The sequence below is a fragment of the Thalassophryne amazonica genome, chromosome 5 (genome assembly GCF_902500255.1).
Source record: "Thalassophryne amazonica chromosome 5, fThaAma1.1, whole genome shotgun sequence".
Lineage (NCBI taxonomy): Eukaryota > Metazoa > Chordata > Actinopteri > Batrachoidiformes > Batrachoididae > Thalassophryne > Thalassophryne amazonica.
In genome coordinates this window covers 6,830,859-6,852,809 of record NC_047107.1, presented here as the reverse complement: position 1 = coordinate 6,852,809, position 21,951 = coordinate 6,830,859, and the positions used below count along the sequence as shown (strand labels likewise).

General features: G+C 45.8%; 1 protein-coding gene across 1 annotated transcript in view; it reads right to left on the bottom strand.

Annotated features, from left to right (window-relative positions):
* The window catches only part of ggt5a (gamma-glutamyltransferase 5a), a 223,320-nt gene that overhangs the window by 79,001 nt on the left and 122,368 nt on the right, over positions 1-21,951 (bottom strand). The window contains exons 7-9 of the mRNA XM_034169431.1: positions 18,337-18,523; positions 18,084-18,244; positions 16,062-16,208 (exon numbers count right to left, since the gene is read on the bottom strand). Of these exons, the coding sequence (XP_034025322.1) occupies positions 16,062-16,208; positions 18,084-18,244; positions 18,337-18,523 (495 nt within the window). The remainder of the gene's footprint in view (positions 1-16,061; positions 16,209-18,083; positions 18,245-18,336; positions 18,524-21,951) is intronic.

The window sequence follows — 21,951 nt, the reverse complement described above, 5'->3', positions numbered from 1 at the left end:
ATTCAGAACTTAAGCACCCATCTCCCATCTACACTCATCTCTTTAAGAGACAACGACTATTCCCTATGGTGGTGCATCTTGGCAGAAAGAGAAGGAGACCGATGGCGGAGTGACAACTCACTCTGAATCATGCAGCGGACCTTCAAACTGGATGAAAATAATGTAAATAGTCTACGATCTGGACATGGAGGACTTACACCATACTTGGAATTACCCTACAAGAAAATATGTTTAAACTGGCCACAAAAGGATTACAAAGAGAAAGGATGGTTGCTGGGAACAGGAGGATACTTTGTAGATAATGATTCATATAAAAGGACTGCTGACCTTGCAGAGCCTGGATTATACACTCCTCTGGAAGCTATCGTGGACAAAGTTGGACAACACTGGTATTGCCCTGGGGTCGGATGGAAGTTTTACCCAATTCCCCGGTGTCCAGACTCATATCCCTGCATCTATAATGTAGTGCATGTACATAAAAGGGGCTACAGGTTCAAAATAAGGTGGGGACCTAATTATGTTGCTCCATTACAGGGAGTGTATGTGGATATTTGGCTTGGATCTTTCCAGATCTGGACCAGTAGTCCCTATATGTTTAAAAGACTTCAACTACAAGAGGCACGTTCAACTTTCTATTTGATTGAGAACCAAACTTTGCCAATATGCACGACAGTATAGTACCTTGACATCGAGAAAGGCGGAAGTCTCCCACCTATTAGAAGTGGATGGCGAACCAGAGTACTAGTGGGGCTTTGGCAACCCCCAAGGGCTATACTGATACGACTTAGCATAAAGTCGGGAAGAGGACTATTCCGGAGATTGACTCCTCTGTACTCTGGGATGGTGCAGTATGTCTACAGTGGAACGGCATATTGGGATGCCTATGAGGATATCTTGCACCTACGTAGAGAATTGAATCCTGCATCTTCACAGTGTTTCTACACACCCCAGGGACCACCGCCTGAAATGAAGGAGGTGACAGTCGTCACTTGGAAATGGGCGTGGTGAGGACTAGATATTAGACTCCCATGGCCATCTCCCTTGTTAGTCACCCTTCTTCAGCAACGAGCATCAAGCGTCTCTGTTGGGAGCACGAGACAAACAACAGCACCTAAGATCATCTATCTCCGAGATGGAAGAACCACGGGAAGACAGCGTGATCACCACGCAACCTCAAAGAACCAACGAAAGACCAAGAGAAGAGGAGTTTCGCATAGAAATGCCACTACTGCAACGACCCCAAAAGCTGGAGCCGCTGCCACCAGTACCAAGTGAATTCTACTACGAAAATGTTGGAAGAAAGCAGCAGCAACAAAGCCAGCCGCAAAAGAAAAAGTGCCTCCAATGTTGGAGTTGGATGGCTAAAATTACAGCATTGTTAGTCGGCGTTGCTGTACTTCTAGCTATCTTGTACCACTATGATAGTATGCCCTGGACCCATATCAGGGTCCAGTACGCAACAACTAAAACTTTCCAACAGACATGTTGGGGAGTTGAATCAAGAAACATCTACATGATATGGGACCAGAATTCTACAGAGAAATGGGCAAAGATGAAGAACCTAACCCAGCAGATGCTAAAGACTGAGTGGCTGCAATACTTGAACAACAGTGGGGAATTTCCAACCGTCACCACCAATTACAACCTGACCACCGGAGCAGACATCCTTCAAAACCTACAAGTGAGGGATCAAGAGATTATCGTTATGCCATCTAATAATACTGCCTAAGGGAAACATGTATAAAGTGAATAAAATTGGTCCTAGCACAGAACCTTGTGGAACTCCATAATTAACCTTAGTCTGTGAAGTGTTGGGAAGGTGTCGTAGCACGGACCCACAACAGGGGGCGCAAATGAACGGACAATGAATAAGCCAAAAAGTAACAATTTAATGTTGTGACAATACACAACTAAATACACAAAATTTGCAAAGTCAATTAACACCAGGTGACGTGTGGGCAGGCTCGAAGATAGAAGACCCCCAACGAGAGAGAAGCCGCGTCCCACACGGCTTCCACCACCAACGGTCTGAAGAACACCGGAGCCGCCAAGTCCCGAGTCCCCAGGTGGCCTCTGTCTTCAGCTGTCGACCCTGGTACTGCTGGCAGAAAGCAAAGACAAGATGAATGAGTGTGAGTCCGCACACTCAGTAATCCACAGTCTGCACACAGTTAGGAGGGAGCACCTCCACCTCCAATCACACACGCGTGCAGCTCCTGTCTATTCCACTTATCTGGTTTGGGGTGTGAGGCGAAGCCGTCGCTGTCACACCAAACGCCAATCCCACAGATAAGGAAAGCACCAGGAAAACGGCTGCAACAGAAGTTAAGATTATTACTCACCGTATGAGTCAGCAGAGAAAATTACCTCTTCGGTAGTCGATTTCTCGGCGAGGAGGTGGAGTTGCAGTCCGGCCTTTATGGTGATGATGATGATGATGATGAACGAGTGACAGCTGGTGCAGAGGATGAATGACAGCTGTCACTTCTTCTGGGTCTGGCGCCCTCTAGTGCTTGGAGCCCGTACTCCAAGCAGGGCGCCCTCTGGTGGTGGTGGGCCAGCAGTACCTCCTCTTCAGCGGCCCACATAACAGGACCCCCCCCTCAACGGGCGCCTCCTGGCGTCCGTCCAGGCTTGTCCGGATGTCTCTTGTAAAAATCGGCCAGGAGGGCCGGGTCCAGGATGAAGCTCCTCTTCACCCAGGAGCGTTCTTCAGGTCCATACCCCTCCCAGTCCACCAGATATTGGAACCCCCGGCCCTTATGACGGATGTCCAGGAGCCTGCGGACTGTCCAGGCAGGCTCGCCGTCAATGAGCCGGGCAGGAGGCGGCGTAGGTCCCGGAGCACAGAGGGGCGAGGTGTGGTGTGGTTTAAGACGGGACACATGAAACACAGGGTGAATCCGCAGTGAAGCTGGGAGTTGGAGCTTCACTGCGGCCGGGTTGATGATCTTGAGGATACGAAAGGGTCCGATGAATCTGTCCTTCAGTTTTGGGGAGTCTACACGGAGAGGGATGTCCTTAGTCGAGAGCCACACCTCCTGCCCGGGCTGGTATGTGGGGGCCGGGGAACGCCGGCGGTCCGCATGGGTCTTGGCCCTCGTCCGGGCCTTTAACAGGGCAGAGCGGGCGGTCCACCACACCCGGCGGCACCTCCTGAGGTGGGCCTGGACCGAGGGCACACCGACCTCTCCCTCCACCAGCGGGAACAATGGGGGCTGGTACCCCAAACATGCCTCAAAAGGGGACAGGCCGGTAGCAGACGAGACTTGGCTGTTATGGGCATACTCGATCCAGGCCAGATGGTGACTCCAGGCCGCCGGGTGCGCAGAGGTGACGCAGTGAAGGGCCTGTTCCAACTCCTGGTTAGCCCGCTCTGCCTGGCCGTTTGTCTGGGGGTGGTACCCGGACGAGAGACTCACGGTGGCCCCCAGCTCCTTACAGAAACTCTTCCACACCTGCAACGAGAACTGGGGACCACGATCTGATACAATGTCCAATGGTATCCCATGCAGCCGCATGACGTGGTGGACCAGGAGGTCTGCCGTCTCCTGGGCCGTCGGGAGCTTCGGGAGGGCCACGAAGTGGGCCGCCTTGGAGAACCGGTCCACTATCGTGAGAATAATGGTGTTGCCCTGGGACGGCGGGAGGCCCGTGATGAAGTCCAGGCCGATGTGAGACCAGGGGCGGTGAGGCACCGGCAGGGGTTGGAGGAGTCCCGAGGTCCTCCGATGGTCTGCCTTGCCCCTGGTGCAGATGGTACAGGCCTGGACGTAGTCCCGGACGTCGGTTTCCAGGGACGCCCACCAGAAGCGCTGCTGGACCACTGCCACGGTCCTACGCACTCCGGGATGACAGGAGAGCTTGGACCCGTGACAGAAGTCCAATACGGCAGCTCTTGCCTCTGGTGGGACATACATTCTGTTCTTGGGGCCGGTCTCCGGGTCCGGGCTCCTTGCCAGGGCCTCCCGGATGGTCTTCTCCACGTCCCAGGTGAGGGAGGCCACGACAGTGGACTCGGGGATGATGGTCTCGGTGGGGTTCGACAGCCCCGCTTTGGCTTCTTCTTCGTGCACCCGGGACAATGCATCCAATTTCTGGTTTTTGGTCCCGGGGCGGTACATGATCCGGAAGTCAAAGCGTCCAAAGAACAGAGACCAGCGGGCTTGCTTGGGGTTCAGCCGCTTGGCGGTCCAGATGTACTCCAGGTTCCGATGGTCCGTGAAAACCGTGAAAGGCAACGACGCCCCCTCCAGCAGGTGTCTCCACTCTTCAAGAGCCTCCTCGATTGCCGACGTCATAGTTCCGTTCAGCTGGGGTCAACCTGCAGGAAAAATAGGCACAAGGATGGAGAACCTTATCAGCCTCCACGCTCTGGGACAGCACAGCTCCTATCCCTGAGTCAGAGGCGTCCGCTTCCACTATGTACTGGCGATCAGGATCAGGCTGCACCAGAACTGGTGCAGTCGAGAACCGGCGTTTCAACTCCTGGAACGTGGCTTCGCAGCAATCCGACCAGGTGAAGGGGACCTTGGTGGAGGTCAGGGCAGTCAGGGGGCTAACTACCTGACTGTAGCCTTTAATGAACCTCCTGTAGAAATTTGCAAAGCCGAGGAACTGCTGCAATTTCCTGCGGCTTGTTGGTTGGGGCCAATCTCTCACCGCCGCAACCTTGGCCGGATCAGGGGCGACGGAGTTGGAGGAGATGATGAACCCCAAGAAGGACAAAGAAGTGCGGGGGAACTCGCACTTCTCGCCCTTGACAAACAGCCGGTTCTCCAACAACCGCTGTAGGACCTGACGTACATGCTGGACATGGGTCTCAGGGTCCGGGGAAAAGATGAGTATATCGTCCAGATATACGAAGACGAACCGATGCAGGAAGTTCCTCAAGACGTCATTTACCAAAGCTTGGAACGTCGCAGGGGCGTTAGTGAGGCCGAATGGCATGACCAGGTACTCAAAGTGACCTAACGGGGTGTTAAATGCCGTCTTCCATTCGTCTCCCTTCCGGATCCGAACCAGGTGGTACGTGTTTCTAAGATCCAATTTAGTGAAAATTTGGGCTCCATGCAGGGGCGTGAACACTGAATCCAACAGAGGTAACGGGTATCGGTTGCGAACCGTGATCTCGTTCAGCCCTCTGTGATCAATGCATGGACGGAGTCCGCCGTCCTTTTTGCCCACAAAAAAGAAACCAGCACCCATCGGGGAGGTGGAGTTCCGGATCAGCCCGGCAGCTAAAGAGTCCCGGATGTAGGTCTCCATTGATTCGCGTTCCGGACGTGAGAGGTTGTACAACCTACTGGACGGGTACTCAGCGCCCGGGACCAAATCGATGGCACAATCGTACGGTCGGTGCAGGGGAAGAGTGAGCGCCAGATCTTTGCTGAAAACGTCAGCAAGATCGTGGTACTCCTTTGGCACCGCCGATAGATTGGGGGGGACTTTAACCTCCTCATTAGCCGTCGTGCCGGGAGGAACTGAGGATCCTAAACACTCCCGGTGGCAGGTTTCGCTCCACTGCGTCACAACCCCGGACGGCCAATCTATCCGGGGATTGTGCTTCACCATCCATGGAAATCCCAAAATCACTCGGGAGGTAGAAGGTGTTACATGGAACACGATCTCCTCCCTGTGATTTCCAGACAAAACCAAGGTCACTGGCTGTGTCTGATGTGTGATTAATGGAAGCGGGGTGCCATCTAGTGCTCGCACCTGCAATGGTGCCGGCAGAGCCACCAGGGGGAGCCCTACTTCCTCTGCCCATCTGCTATCCAGCAGATTCCCTTCCGACGCCGTGTCTACCAGTGCTGGGGCGTGAAGGGTTAAATCCCCACAAAGGATCATTACTGGGATTCGTGCAGATTTGCGGGGTTGCGGTGTTATGGCCCACCCTTAGCCCAGTTTCTAAGGACGGGCATTTGTAGTTTGACCGTTTGGGGCAGTCCTTCTGCCGGTGCTCACAAGAGCCGCAGACAAAACACTCCCCGCGGGCCAGCCTCCTTTGTCTGATGTTTGCCTTAACTTTGGCCCTGCTCGTGTCCATAGCCTCCTCAGCAGGGGGAGCTGTAGCCACACAGAGCTCTCTGGCAGTGAAGCATGGGGACGACGTCACCTTTTCGGAACCGGAAGGGGGAGGGACGGCTCGTGCCCGGTCACGCCTCCCGGCCTGCTCCCGACGATGCTCATTTAAACGGTTGTCTAAGCGTATAACCAAATCGACAAGCCCGTCAAAATCCCGCGGTTCCTCCTTAGCCAGCAGATGCTCCTTCAGTACCGGAGACAGTCCATCTACGAAGGCGGCGCGGAGCGCAACGTTATTCCAGCCGGACCTCGCTGCCGCGATGCGGAAGTCAACTACATACTCGGCTGCGCTGCGGCACCCCTGTCTCATTGACAGCAGCACGTTTGAAGCGGTCTCGCCTCTGTTGGGATGGTCAAACACTTGTTTGAACTCCCGTACAAACCCAGTATAAGACGTTAGGAGCCGTGAATTCTGCTCCCAAAGCACCATAGCCCAGGCACGTGCCTCTCCTCGAAGCAGATTAATAACATAAGCCACCCGGCTGGCGTCTGACGCGTACATGACAGGGCGCTGTGAAAAGACGAGCGAACACTGCATGAGGAAGTCCGCGCACGTCTCAACACAGCCCCCGTACGGTTCCGGAGGGCTTATGTATGCTTCAGGGGACGGTGGGGGGGGTCGCTGAACGACCAGTGGAACGTCTGTTACACGCCCAGGACCAGCAAGAGGAGTGGCTGCAGCAGCGCCCTGATCGCGCGCTTCCACCCTGGCGGTGAGAGCCTCCACCCTCCGGTTAAGGAGAACATTCTGCTCGGTCACTAAATCTAGCCGAGCTGTGAAGGCGGTTAAGATCTGCTGCAGCTCACTCAACACACCTCCCGCTGACGCCTGCGCTCCTGGCTCTTCCATTGGCCGTTCAAGCTCGGGTTGACGCCCCTCGGAATCCATGACGATTGGCCGAGAAATCCTGTTGGGAAGGTGTCGTAGCACGGACCCACAACAGGGGGCGCAAATGAACGGACAATGAATAAGCCAAAAAGTAACAATTTAATGTTGTGACAATACACAACTAAATACACAAAATTTGCAAAGTCAATTAACACCAGGTGACGTGTGGGCAGGCTCGAAGATAGAAGACCCCCGACGAGAGAGAAGCCGCGTCCCACACGGCTTCCACCACCAACGGTCTGAAGAACACCGGAGCCGCCAAGTCCCGAGTCCCCAGGTGGCCTCTGTCTTCAGCTGTCGACCCTGGTACTGCTGGCAGAAAGCAAAGACAAGATGAATGAGTGTGAGTCCGCACACTCAGTAATCCACAGTCTGCACACAGTTAGGAGGGAGCACCTCCACCTCCAATCACACACTCGTGCAGCTCCTGTCTATTCCACTTATCTGGTTTGGGGTGTGAGGCGAAGCCGTTGCTGTCACACCAAACGCCAATCCCACAGATAAGGAAAGCACCAGGAAAACGGCTGCAACAGAAGTTCAGATTATTACTCAACGTATGAGTCAGCAGAGAAAATTACCTCTTCGGTAGTCGATTTCTCGGCGAGGAGGTGTAGTTGCAGTCCGGCCTTTATGGTGATGATGATGAACGAGTGACAGCTGGTGCAGAGGATGAATGACAGCTGTCACTTCTTCTGGGTCTGGCGCCCTCTCGTGCTTGGAGCCCGCACTCCAAGCAGAGCGCCCTCTGGTGGTGGTGGGCCAGCAGTACCTCCTCTTCAGCGGCCCACATAACATGAAGAAGATTCCCCATTTACATGAACAAATTGTAATCTATTAGATAAATATGATTCAAACCACCGCAGAGCAGTGCCTTTAATACCTATGGCATGCTCTAATATGGTCAACAGTATCAAAAGCAGCACTGAGGTCTAACAGAACAAGCACAGAGATGAGTCCACTGTCTGAGGCCATAAGAAGATCATTTGTAACCTTCACTAATGCTGTTTCTGTACTATGATGAATTCTAAAACCTGACTGAAACTCTTCAAATAGACCATTCCTCTGCAGATGATCAGTTAGCTGTTTTACAACTACCCTTTCAAGAATTTTTGAGAGAAAAGGAAGGTTGGAGATTGGTCTATAATTAGCTAAGATAGCTGGGTCAAGTGATGGCTTTTTAAGTAATGGTTTAATTACTGCCACCTTAAAAGCCTGTGGTACATAGCCAGCTAACAAAGATAGATTGATCATATTTAAGATCGAAGCATTAAATAATGGTAGGGCTTCCTTGAGCAGAGAAAGAGTCTAACCAAATACCGGCATCACTGAAAGCAGCCAAAGATAACGATACGTCTTTGGGATGGTTATGAGTAATTTTTTCTCTAATAGTAACACATTCACTAGAAGTACTGAATTCACTTAACAAAAAGACTTTTCAGTTTCAAATGGCCTTTTTCTTTACAAATGAAAACAATTACATATTTAAAAATACACACTTATTTGTAAAACCCACCACAAGACATGTTTCAGTCAGTTGTGTGTGTGTGTGTTATACCGAGCAGCCAACCACTCATGTCAGGAAAACTAATTTACCCATAATGCACTGCGGGCATGTGTCTAATGCTAAAAACTAGTGATGTCAGTCTGATACCAAAGCTCCAATCCTTGCTTCAAACTCGAAGTTGCGCTCTCTTTGAACCACTGCTTTAAAGCGTGCTTTGCGGCAGAGCAAATGACGTAAGCGAGAACATATGAAGCAGTGACTGCTTCAGTCCCGAATGAATCGCTTCATATCGCGAGATGAGTCGCTGACGCGAGACTTGCTTCAAGAAGCTTCTGCGCGCCAAAACACACCTTAAAGGCACCCGTCACAACAAACAACATGTGAGTTTGTTGTCGGAGTTGGTGTTATCATCATCATCGCCATCATCATCATCACTGCTTTTGGATCAAGATGGAGCCAACCAGCAAGAGAAGCCGTTCTCAAATGTGGGAACACTTTGAGCTGATCAGTCCTAATAAGGTGAGTACTTTGTTACTAAACAAGCAACTTAAAACGTAGTAATGTAGCAGTTAGGTACAGTTGCATGTGCGGTGATTTAAGTGATTTCTACGACCTGACAGTTTGTGTTCTTGTTTGATCATTACTCTTCATACAGGTCCAGTGCTTGCATTGGACCTGTATGAAGAGTAATAACTGGTGTATAATAACAATACGTCCTTGATGCTTAGGTACTACAGGGCTAAGCATGAAAACAAGCAGGAGAACACTGTTCATGGTAGGTTATGTTAAACAGATATGATTATTCACACAATTCTACACACCACTAAAATGTTACAGTAACATGATGTCATATAACAGTTTTATTTGATTCTGTGTTAGGAAAGCAGGAGCTGGATGAGGCTCTGGTGAACATGTTGGTGAAGGACTCTCAGCCTTTTACCATTGTGGACGATCCAGGCTTCAAAGAGTTTGTGGGAAAGCTTGACCCCACATACAGTCTGCCTTCCAGACAGGCTCTGAAGAAGATGTGGAGGAGAAATATGAGGAGGAGAAGGTCAAAGCCAAGGCTCAACTGCAGAGCGTGGAGGGAGTCAGCCTGACCTCTAGAGGTGGGCGGATCAATCCTAATATCGATAGTATCAATACCAACGGTGGTACTGATATTGAACGATCCTCGTGTAAAAAGATCAATAGTCAAGCTTTTTTTCTCTCCTGCACGCACTGACTGCTGCACACGCAGATTCATCAAAGTCTACTTTCTGTCTGTAAGAGCAGTGCCGCGCTGTGTCACACAGCACGGAGCAGCAGACCCTTGTATTGTGGTTTGTCAGCCCTCTACCTCAGGAGATTTTGTTTTAAGTTGTGTTGAGTGATATTTTTTAAAATAAAAATGTTGATTGTGATAATAAAGTATTTTGTTGTCACGTACAATGTTTGGCAAAATTCTATCCTAGGTCTTTTGGATCCTTTGGATCTGTGAAGCTTAAATATGAAAAAGTATCGGTATCGATATCGGCGATGCTGGGCCTGTATTTACTAGGTATCAGATCAATAGGAGTGCCCGTATCCCTAGATGCCTGATGGTGAACTTTTATAACTGTGCCATCAGTAGTGTGCTGACATATGGGTTGTTAGTGTGGTTCTCCAGCTGCATTAAGGCTGATCAGCAGGCACTTCAGCAGGTGGTGAAAATAGCCGGGACTATCATTGGGACGACTCTCCCAGAGATTAACACTATCTATCCCAGTCGCTGTCTTAATAGAGTGCGTAATACCCTGTGAGACCAGCACCATCCTGCTTATCACTTTTTCCATCTGTTGCCTTCAGGGAGAAGGTATAGGGCCGTAAAGGCCAGAACATCTAGACTGGCCAATAGCCTGTATCCTCAAGCTGTCAGATTATTGAACTCTGCCCCCCCCCGCCTCCCTCCCACGGACTATAACTATATCAATTGCACTGAGTTCATAATCAATTGTAGTAGCAATGAACTGGTTTTGCATTGTTGCACATTGTTATTATTATTTATTTATTTATTTGGAAATTGCCTTCTTCCCCCTATGTCCCTCCTTCCGTGGATTATAGCCATCAATTAATAGTATTGAACTGGTTTCTGCATTGCTGCACAGTGTCACCGTTTTTATATTTATTTATTTGGGCTGTTCTTACTCTTAATGCATTTTTTCAATATCTTGTTTTTATATTGCTGTCAAATGTCACTGTACAGATGTTATAAATGTTACATGGGGTATTTAGGGGTTATTTATTGCACTGGTTGCTCTTTTTAACTACGTATGTGGATGCTCCAGACGTAATTTCGTTGTTCTTTGTGGCAATGACAATAAATGCTTGAATCTTGGATCTTGAATACCAAAATTCCCAGTATCGCCCACCTTTACTGACATCTGTATGTGGACCTCCACCAATATGGATGCTTATCTGGCAGTAATGTGTCACTGTGTGCTGGATGACATGAAGATGGCCATTTTACTTTTAGAGGTGCTGCGTTTCCCCCAAGACCACACTGCTGAAAACATTGCAGCTGCTCAGAGGTCTCTGATGGTGGAGTGGGGACTGGAGGGGAAGGTTCAATGCCTAGTGACTGATGCGGCTGCAAACATGGTGCCCACTGCAACAAAGCTAGCCTTGTGACAGACATGTTGTTTGCATTGCACATGCATTCAGTTTGGTAGTGAAAAAATCCCTGGATCAAACGCCTGGCCTAGCAGATCTGCGCACAAAGGCACGAAAAGTGGTGACCTATTTTAGGTCCAGCACTACAGACAAAGAAAAAGTCAAACAGGTGCAACAGCAAATGAAGTGTGCTGTGAGAAAGCTCATACAGGAGGTGGACACTCGCTGAAACAGCACCTTTATGATGCTACAGCGCTTGTACAATGAGAGGCAGACAGTCGGGGCAGCTCTGGCATCGCTGAAGACAGATGTCCATCCTCTTTTGTCTGAGGAAGATGAAGCCATTGCAGCCTGTTTCCAAGTGCTCGCCCCTTTCTATACAGCAACTGTGGAACTGTGCCAGGAGAGGATAGTGTCTGGTTCAATGGTGATTCCACTAGTGAAGATATTATTTCAAGCCACCCAGGAAGCAATAATGAAAACAACAAATGTAACAACAACACTTCTTGGACAGAATATCACGACAACCCTCAACAATAAGTTTGACAACCTGGAAAGCTCAACTGTACTGTCACTTGCCACTCTACTGGATCCAAGATTTAAATCCATCGGATTTTACAGTCCAGAGAAGGCCCAAAATGCTGTGAGGAAGCGTACAGCTGAATGTGCAGCAGTGGTGAGGCACACACAAGTTGAAACCTTATCAGATCATGTGTCAACTTCTGCTCCAACTCAGCCAGCAACAAATGCACAAAATCCATCCTCCACAGGTACAGTAGTTGTAAGTTGGTAATTATGAACACACACAGACTGAAACCTGTCTGTGTTCCTGACTGTCAAATCTTTATTTGTCGTTCAGTTTTAAACCTTTGGACATTTGGATTGCGCACAAAATTGGCTCATATTCACCAAACATCCGCAATATCCGTGAAACATGCTTGTATGAGTCGGCCGACACCCGCAAAAATCCGCAAATTATCCGCAGAGGCACATTTTTCCGTTACCAGGATTTTTGAACTGCACAAAAGTTTGGTTGCGGATGACATCCGACCTTACATACTCAATACATACTCAATACATACTGACGCTATGCACTGTATATCTGCTGTTATCCGCTGATATCCGCAACTGATGGGGATTTGCGGCTTGGCAGTGGACTGGGACAGTGTGTAAAACGGATATATTGCATGCCTATCATGTCCACAAACTACAGTAAAATAAGTTGTAGCGAATGCATACAGATTGGCCACGGATAAAGCATTTGGATTACATCTGCTTTGCAACTGATTTGTTGACAATCTGCGAATGCATAACAAACACGTCATGTAAACCCAAAGTACTATATGAGGCAGAAAGCGACATATCTGCCAGTCAGTGCCAGTCCAACTGTGGAGATCCCCAAAGACGTAATAGCTGCTGCCATCCAACAACATACTGTAAATTCCCAGCTGCAGAGACATCAGCTGTGGATCTTGGTTCTCTCTCAGGAGTTTTATTTAACACCAACAAAAGGAAGAGTTGCTGTTTAGCTGCAACTCACGGTGAAATCTCTCTTTTTGAAAAAAAAAACACCATCTCACAACCCAGAGCAGCCCCCCCCCCCCCCCGCTACCTAAACTCATGAATAGTTAACCCTCGCATGACAACTTGAACACCAACTCTGTGATCAACTTGTCCGAGTCCAGCTATTGCTCCATACGCTGTGGTGTTGGTGTGAATAGTGATGCTGAAAGGCGCTTCTTTTATGACCGCAATGCAGATGCCTTAACAATACATCCGTAATACTGCCGTGATAATCGCAATGCGTATGATCCGTTTCCTCAATACATGCATTATACAACACATTACAATACAATATATTATGATTGTTCATCATATATTCGCTATACATTATTAATATATCTGTAATTCATACTGGGACATTTGTCATTTTTGGCCAATTTTGTTGTAGACGACAACGAACGCCCGTAATTTGTATACTCAATTCATGCTCAATTAATCCTTTCCCCAGTGGGACAGGCCCTTGAGGTCCACAGTCCACTTGAGGGTCGCGGGGGGCTGGAGTCTATCCCAGGAGTCATAGAGCGCGAGGCGGGGTACACCCAGGACAGGGCGCCAGTCTGTCGCAGAATTAGTGCATTACTTTAAACCAAAACATATAGCTGATATTTTCACTTCATAAAACGTCAGATGTGACATTAATTTAAATAATTTTCACTTCATAAAACGTCAGATGTGACAGTAATTTAAATAACTTGTCTGGAATGAATCTGTATAAAACTTTAACCATAAGTCAAAACTGTATGCCTGTAGATTGCATGGGTGATATGCCAGTGTTTCTGTATGATTTAATAGAATAGAATAGAATAGAATAGAATAGAATAATTCTTTATTGTCCACCGATGTGGAAAATTGTCTTCGGCTCACCAGTACAAAAAAGACAAAAAAACAGTCATAAAACATTCATACAAACACATGAATAAAACAAAAATAAGATACATAAAATACATGGAAGTAAAAGAAGAAATAGAATAAGACCTAGTAAGATAAATAAAATGTACAGTAAGATCTAATAAAATCAAATAAAACAGAAGTAAAGCAGTTCAGGTTTAATTTGTGGAGTGGTCACTTTTTTGAGTTCATTATGGTGACGGCATTTGGTATAAAAGATTTTTTGAAAGAACCTTTGGCCAGAGGAGCTCTGTAGCGCCTCCCAGACTTCAAGAGCTCAAACTGACAGGACAGAGGATGAGAGCTGTCTGCCAGGACTCTCTCAGCTTTCCTCCTCATCCTGTCAGTGTAAATGTGGGCCAGAGTCTTCTGGGGTTTTCCCACAATTTTCCCTGCCATTTTTACAATTCTATTTAATTTGTCCTTATATTTACAACTCAAGTGACCAAACCAAACACAAAGATGAAATGTTAAAATACTCTCAATATGTGCAGAATACACAAGCTCTAAAATCTGCGGATTAACACCAAGACAACTCAATCTTCTGAGAAGACTGAGTCGCTGTGAACATTTCTTAAAGATAAAATCAGTGTTTTCAAAGAAGCTCAAGTGACTATCAAGAACTGTACCAAGATATTTAAAAGTTTCAACCGTTTCAACAAGCTGGCCATCGAGTGAAACTGGCTGCATGGTCAGTTCTTGCTTTGTGTGAAAATCAAGCTCCTTTGTCTTAGACACATTGATTTCCAGCTGGCTGTCGAGACACCAAGCTTCAAGAGCCTTAATGTGAGCGAGATAGGAGGCTTCGCCAGAGGAGTCACACTTCTGTAGCAGGCCGACTAGGGCCATGTCATCCGCGTATTTAATCAGTTTAAAGTTTGTGTCATTAACTGCAAATTCATTTGTAAAAAGAGAGAAGAGCAGAGGTGAAAGAACGCTACCCTGTGGGCAGCCAGTGCTTATGATGAGCTCTCCTGACAGAATCTTGTTAGCACAAACTCTTTGAGGGTGACAAGACAGAAAGTCTCTGATCCAGAGCATCAGGCCCTTTTCAACATTTAAATCAGCCAGCCTTTTCAGAAGAATATGTAATTTCATAGAATTAAAAGCTGCACTGAAGTCTACAAACAAAACCCGAGCGTATGCTTTAAGCAAGTGAAAGCTGCTTTGAGATCATGTCCAGCAAGATCAATCTGGCATCATCAGTACCTCTGTCCCTCTTATAGGCAAACTGCAGAGGGTCTAGTTCACTGACCACTGTGGTGGTCAGGACGTCAACTAAAACTCTCTCCATAGTTTTACATAATATGGAGGTTATGGCAATGGGCTGAAAATCTTCAGGTTTGCTTGCCCCTGGCTTTTTTGGTATAGGCCTTATTATGGAGAATTTCCAAGATTTGGGCACTCCTGTGACAAGAAGGGAATTAAACAATCTGGAAAAGACTCCTTTTAATTGAGGAGCACAGTCTTTGAGTAGACGGGCTTTCAGGCCATCTGGGCCAGTGGCCTTGTTTGGCTTCAGTTTAGAAAGACTTTTAGCCACGTCATCCTCAGTGATAGCTGTGGGAGCTCCTGCTGGAAGATTTTTACAGATCTCATCACATTCCTGTTTATCATCCACTTTATCAAATCTACAGAAGAAACGGTTTAACTCATCAACAAAACATTGATTAATGGTTGTAAGAGCATCACATTTCTTACTGGATTTGCCCATCAGTGTATTTAGACCTCTCTTCCTTAAAGAGAAATGATCCTTTTCACTCTTGCTCTCCTCTAGTCAGCTCGTCTCTGTCTACAGAGGATTGAGCTGTACCTCTTATAGCTGTCTGTCTGCTACAAAACATGTAGTAGGCAGGCACTAAAATCTTCAGACTTAGGGGACGTGATGGTCTAGTGGTTAAGGCATTGTGTTTGAGACCAGAAGATCCTCAGTTCAAATCCCAGCCTGACTTGAAAATTAGCGTTGATAATTAGTGGTTAGCAGATTAGCGGAACTGTGTCCACCACAGCCAAATACCTCCAGAAGGTGAGACAGGTGCTGAGAAGCCACAACAAGATCTGAGCCATCAATACATACATACGCCCCACCAGTCATCAGATACTCAGCTGGGATCATAAGTTGGCCACAGGAGGAGAAACCGTCTGGCTCTATGAACAAAGCAAGGAGGGAGGACGAGGACTTGTGAGTGTCAGAATGTCTCCTCGTGCAAGGAGGGAGGGAGATTATTATAGCTCATGGAGCAGGAATAAAGGTCAGTAGTCATATTACTATTATATATTACCATCATATAAATCTGTGGGATTGCATGAAAGGTGCTACATGAATTGAAGTTATTATTATTATTACTATTATTGTTCTTATGACAAACCTTCATTTGTCAAACAGCCAGTCAAGTAAATTGCACTACGTGGTTCAGGTCAGCTGAGATTGCAGACGAGCAGCAGCTACGTTGTGTGTGTGTGTGCATATGTGTGTGTATGTGTGCGCTCAGAATGGACCTTTCATGACATTGAGAATGAAGCTGAGAGTGATGCCTCCTGCAGGCGGTGGTGGTATGTACATCTGGTGATCTCCCAGCAGAACAACCCAAGCATCACTCACTCTAACTTGATACGACGCCAAGTCCTCCAGTGTGAGCGTTCCTCCTGGGCACAGCACATGGAAACACATGACTGCACGGAGCAAACACAGAGTGCATTTCAGGTCCACAGAACCAGAACCTTATGGGCTGAACTAGTAAGTGTTAATTTGTCTAATAGATTACAATTTGTTAATGTAAATGGGGAATCTTCTTCACAGACTAAAGTTAATTATGGAGTTCCACAAGGTTCTGTGCTAGGACCAATTTTATTCACTTTATATATGCTTCCCTTAGGCAGTATTATTAGACGGTATTGCTTAAATTTTCATTGTTACGCAGATGATACCCAGCTTTATCTATCCATGAAGCCAGAGGACACACACCAATTAGCTAAACTGCAGGATTGTCTTACAGACATAAAGACATGGATGACCTCTAATTTCCTGCTTTTAAACTCAGATAAAACTGAAGTTATTGTACTTGGCCCCACAAATCTTAGAAACATGGTGTCTAACCAGATCCTTACTGTGGATGGCATTACCCTGACCTCTAGTAATACTGTGAGAAATCTTGGAGTCATTTTTGATCAGGATATGTCATTCAAAGCGCATATTAAACAAATATGTAGGACTGCTTTTTTGCATTTACGCAATATCTCTAAAATTAGAAAGGTCTTGTCTCAGAGTGATGCTGAAAAACTAATTCATGCATTTATTTCCTCTAGGCTGGACTATTGTAATTCATTATTATCAGGTTGTCCTAAAAGTTCCCTAAAAAGCCTTCAGTTAATTCAAAATGCTGCAGCTAGAGTACTGACGGGGACTAGAAGGAGAGAGCATATCTCACCCATATTGGCCTCTCTTCATTGGCTTCCTGTTAATTCTAGAATAGAATTTAAAATTCTTCTTCTTACTTATAAGGTTTTGAATAATCAGGTCCCATCTTATCTTAGGGACCTCGTAGTACCATATCACCCCAATAGAGCGCTTCGCTCTCAGACTGCAGGCTTACTTGTAGTTCCTAGGGTTTGTAAGAGTAGAATGGGAGGCAGAGCCTTCAGCTTTCAGGCTCCTCTCCTGTGGAACCAGCTCCCAATTCAGATCAGGGAGACAGACACCCTCTCTACTTTTAAGATTAGGCTTAAAACTTTCCTTTTTGCTAAAGCTTATAGGTAGGGCTGGATCAGGTGACCCTGAACCATCCCTTAGTTATGCTGCTATAGACGTAGACTGCTGGGGGGTTCCCATGATGCACTGTTTCTTTCTCTTTTTGCTCTGTATGCACCACTCTGCATTTAATCATTAGTGATCGATCTCTGCTCCCCTCCACAGCATGTCTTTTTCCTGGTTCTCTCCCTCAGCCCCAACCAGTCCCAGCAGAAGACTGCCCCTCCCTGAGCCTGGTTCTGCTGGAGGTTTCTTCCTGTTAAAAGGGAGTTTTTCCTTCCCACTGTAGCCAAGTGCTTGCTCACAGGGGGTCGTTTTGACCGTTGGGGTTTTACATAATTATTGTATGGCCTTGCCTTACAATATAAAGCGCCTTGGGGCAACTGTTTGTTGTGATTTGGCGCTATATAAAAAAAATTGATTGATTGATTGAATTCATTATGGAATCACTCTTCCAGGGAATGATACATATGGAGAAAAACAAATAAAGTCTCTTGGATTTACGTGATTTAAATATGTACATTATTTGCACATAATCAGACATAAGAAACATAAGAAAATGTTATTTGGACACATCCTGGTTTCTGTGTCTAACTGTAATTAGAATGGGTTAAATGCAGAGGACAAATTTCATTGGATCTGTGTACAATGAAAATAAAGGTTATTTTATTATGATGATGATGATGATGATGCACATATTAAATCATGCTTTCTTTTTACAGTGCTGATAAATGGCTCAAAAAGAAAGGATGATGATATATCTGACACTATACCTGCCTCCTGTATGTTTTGGATTAAACTTTCTGCTATTTTTCCTGTGTAAAAGGCATCTGCCCCTTGATTTGCAATAATTTCCAAGGTATCTGCAAGTTTCTCAAACTTCACAATGTCACCAGTATTCAGTAAATTTCCATCCTTATCAGAGTAGAACTTACTGCAGAATAGAAAGAAAAACATCAACATGCTGTAAAAAAAGAAGAAGAAACACACTTTTCTGGTCATCATATTCTCAGGTGTCATTCATACCGCAGCTCCAGACTCTCATTGGTATCAGTGTGTGAGATGTATCGACCTTGGACTTCAGGAATAGCGAACCCTTGTCGAGCCAACTGGATAGCTGGTTGGAAGAGGCTGGACCACGGCAGCTTCCCATAAATCCTGTGTGCCTGCTCATAACCTCGAATTTCACCTGGGACCCCAATACAGCTGATGCCTAGATAAGATAAAGGTGGATACGGATAAGTTAAACAGAGGTGGACAGATAAGTTAAATTGAGAATTGTAATCGTAAATAATTTGACAAACCAAGCCAAAAGTATTTTTCGACAAATTTTGTTCCTCAGCTGTATGAGAAGACAAAGGCACCCATGGTGTCCATTACCACTGATGGATGGACATCTCAAAATACAGTGTTGCAATGTAATGAAGTATTATTTTCTACATTTCTGGCGACTTTTACTCCACTACATTTCCTCAATAAAATGTATACATTTACTCCGTTACATCTCCCTTAACCATCATTGTTACTCATCACTACAATATAAAAGCAGAAGAAATTTGATTGGGCAATGCGGGTTTGCAGAGGTGAAAGTAAGGCGGAGCACAGCCGTGCACCGTACTGGGAAGAGACATGCAGTCCTCTACAGCCGGTACGCACGGGTACGCCTCGAAGAGTGCCTTTCACCCCGGCAGCATCAAGTGCTGTGACACAAAACAAGTTTAAAAGACAAAAAATTAATGATGACAGGTTGAATGTGTGCCCCCACTCAAGAAAGTGATCAAATATAAGTGTATACATTAAATAAACAATCTCATAAATATTGATCCAGCCTCTAAGCAGCTGTGTGGGTGGGGCATTACATCATTAATTTTCAATCATTCATAGTTTACAGATTTTTAGTTATTTCAGTTGATATCCAGTAAGTTAACAATGCATGTTGCATCAACTCTAAATGACTTAACAATGTCAAATTGTGTGACTTTACGTAATTGAGTTTGACTATTTGTTTTGTGAGGTGTTATCACCTCAGCTCTACACACATCAACATAACTGTACAGCTACATTTTACATGCATTTATACATAATAGCGTTTTTGACAAGGTATGACTTCATCATATGAAACGCATTTCTTTCACATAACCACCCGCGGTTTTACCGGAGCTACAGTCTCCGCCATCTTGGGGAAACTCCTGGAGCTGCTGCACTCACTTCCATCTTCTGTAAAAGACGTGTTATGGAAAGTCTGAATTTCCCTCGAGTCCTACTCCCACACTTTACTGTGGATCAGCACAGTTTTCTTGACTATTTGCTCTGAATACATGCCTTCAGTCTACCTATTGAGCCCCCATGTTTGGATTTACTGACCATTTTGACTTGTTTTGGAATTGTCCCTGTTTTTTGTTTGTTTGTTGTTAAGCTAAGGTCATTCAAAGAAGCTGGGTAGCCATATGTTGGTCACGAATATTCAGCATGCGGTTCACTGCTTCACACCACGTGACTGAGTGTTTAGCGTACACACCTGTTGACCGTACATGCTGTATATAGTGACATAACCCATAGGACTCCTACAGATACCCAGAAGAGCCAATACGAAGCCCAAACTTTGCTGCTATGGGTGCTCTAACTCTAACCCATATATGGATAAAGAGGTGCAACATGGGTAACACCATGGATGACCTGGGCAGCCTGAAGACTGAGCATGGCCCCAAAACTTCAAGTTACCAACAATATAAGCCAACAGCCTAACCTCATTTTGGGTGTTTATTAAATCATATTTTTGGGGAATGAGTGGTGGTTCTCCTAACAGTTTGCACTGATGTGGGTGTTAAAAATTATGACCTGCTATTTTCTATTTAATCATGGCTTAACTGGACTTAACAGATCAAGCTACTCTATATATACAGTGTGTGCAAGCTAACAATAGTGGCTAAAAGTGTGAACGTTGGTAGCATGCAAATTAAATCACATGATAAAGTCACTTGGACAAACCGTGAGGAGAAGGAACTACACAACAAGACATGTTATCACGGAGCTCAAAGACTGCCAGCTCTGTGGCTGCAGAGCCAGCTACGCTATGAACACGACTTGCGACACTCAAGCTTTAAAACATCTTAAAGTAAGAAGTTCAAAAAACTACCCCAAGTACAGCTGTCATAAAGGGGGAAACTATCTATAGAGACCAAAACTGTGTTTTCTACTAAACTGGAAACATGCTTTTTTCTCCTCTAAACTTTTAACATGGGGTCCAGTGGGAAAGTGCTCAAGCGGACAATCAGGGAACTGTCCTATGCCGTCGTCAAGAGGAAGCATACAAGTGCGTTTATTTCTTGTCATATAATACAGGTCAGTATTATTTTGCTTTAAGAGAATAATTCTAAATGTTTCAAAATATATATGCCTCACTAGAAAAATAATATGTTCTGCATACACTATTTTGGTGCTGTGGCATCCCCACACTGCAATGTTGACAGCCATTTTGAAGTTTTAGAGGGCTACTGGGTATCCACAACAACAACAGCACTATATTAAACACCCAAATACTTCTACATGTAGGCTAACATCTTGTATCCCAGAAGACATGTAAAAACTCATTTCCACTGGTTTCACTGTCAGCCATGTTCAATTATGAGCCAAGCAACAGACATATACATTTAGAAATATGGTCACTGGATTCCTGAACACTAAAAACATGGGTGTAGACACCAAAAATGTGTTTCTATCTATCTTAGAAGCTGAGATAAGTATGTGCGATAATGAGATTTCACTAATTTTGTAAGCAGCCATTTTGAAAATGATGTCACATGGGTAGTCCAACCCAATTCAGTGTGGCATCCACTTTTTATATCTAGGGAGGTCCAGGGAACAAACTAAAACAGGTCTCATACTGTCCTGGATGAGGATTTTTTTTTTTTATTGGGGGGTGTCCGGTCAACTGGGACCACATAGTTCCAGGAGTCTGGAGTATAAATGGTGCATCTCAGATTAGACATTTTTTCATTTTGCCTGTTGCAAAATGTACTGAAGAATAAAAATGCATTGTTGGCTGCAAAGAAGGTTTATTATGCTAATATGTACAGTGAGGAAAATAAGTTGGTGGAAAGAAGCTGTTTTTGTGTCTTGAGACCTGAGGTGGATGTGCATGTTGATTTGGCAAAACCTCTATGCCGGATGCCCTTCCTCACGCACCTCCACATTACATGGAGAATGGACATGAGCAGCCTTGAACCGGGAACGTTCTGGTTCCGAACGTTCCGGAATCACTTGGTCACAAGCCCTATTTCTGCTTATTCTAATCTAATTAGGAATAATAACCACAATCCAAGATCTTTGAGACTGTGGCCAGACTTACTCAGCTGCAACCATCATCAGATGGGGACCAACTGTGGGTGGTGGGGCGGAGGAGGCAGTGTCAAACTCTGCAAACTGTAAACAATGAGAAGTGAGTTTAAACCGATGCTTTCAAAAATGATTCCTGTTGCTTGCGAGTTGCTAACTGAAAAGGCAACCAGCTGGTTCCTATTAAATATTATTGAACTATGACTTCCTGGGAGACGTTGTGCATCCCTACATTTCTGGTATTGGAGGGGGCATTTCTTTATTGGTTCTGCTGGTTTTGAGTGGTTATTGAGTTGATTTTGTCAC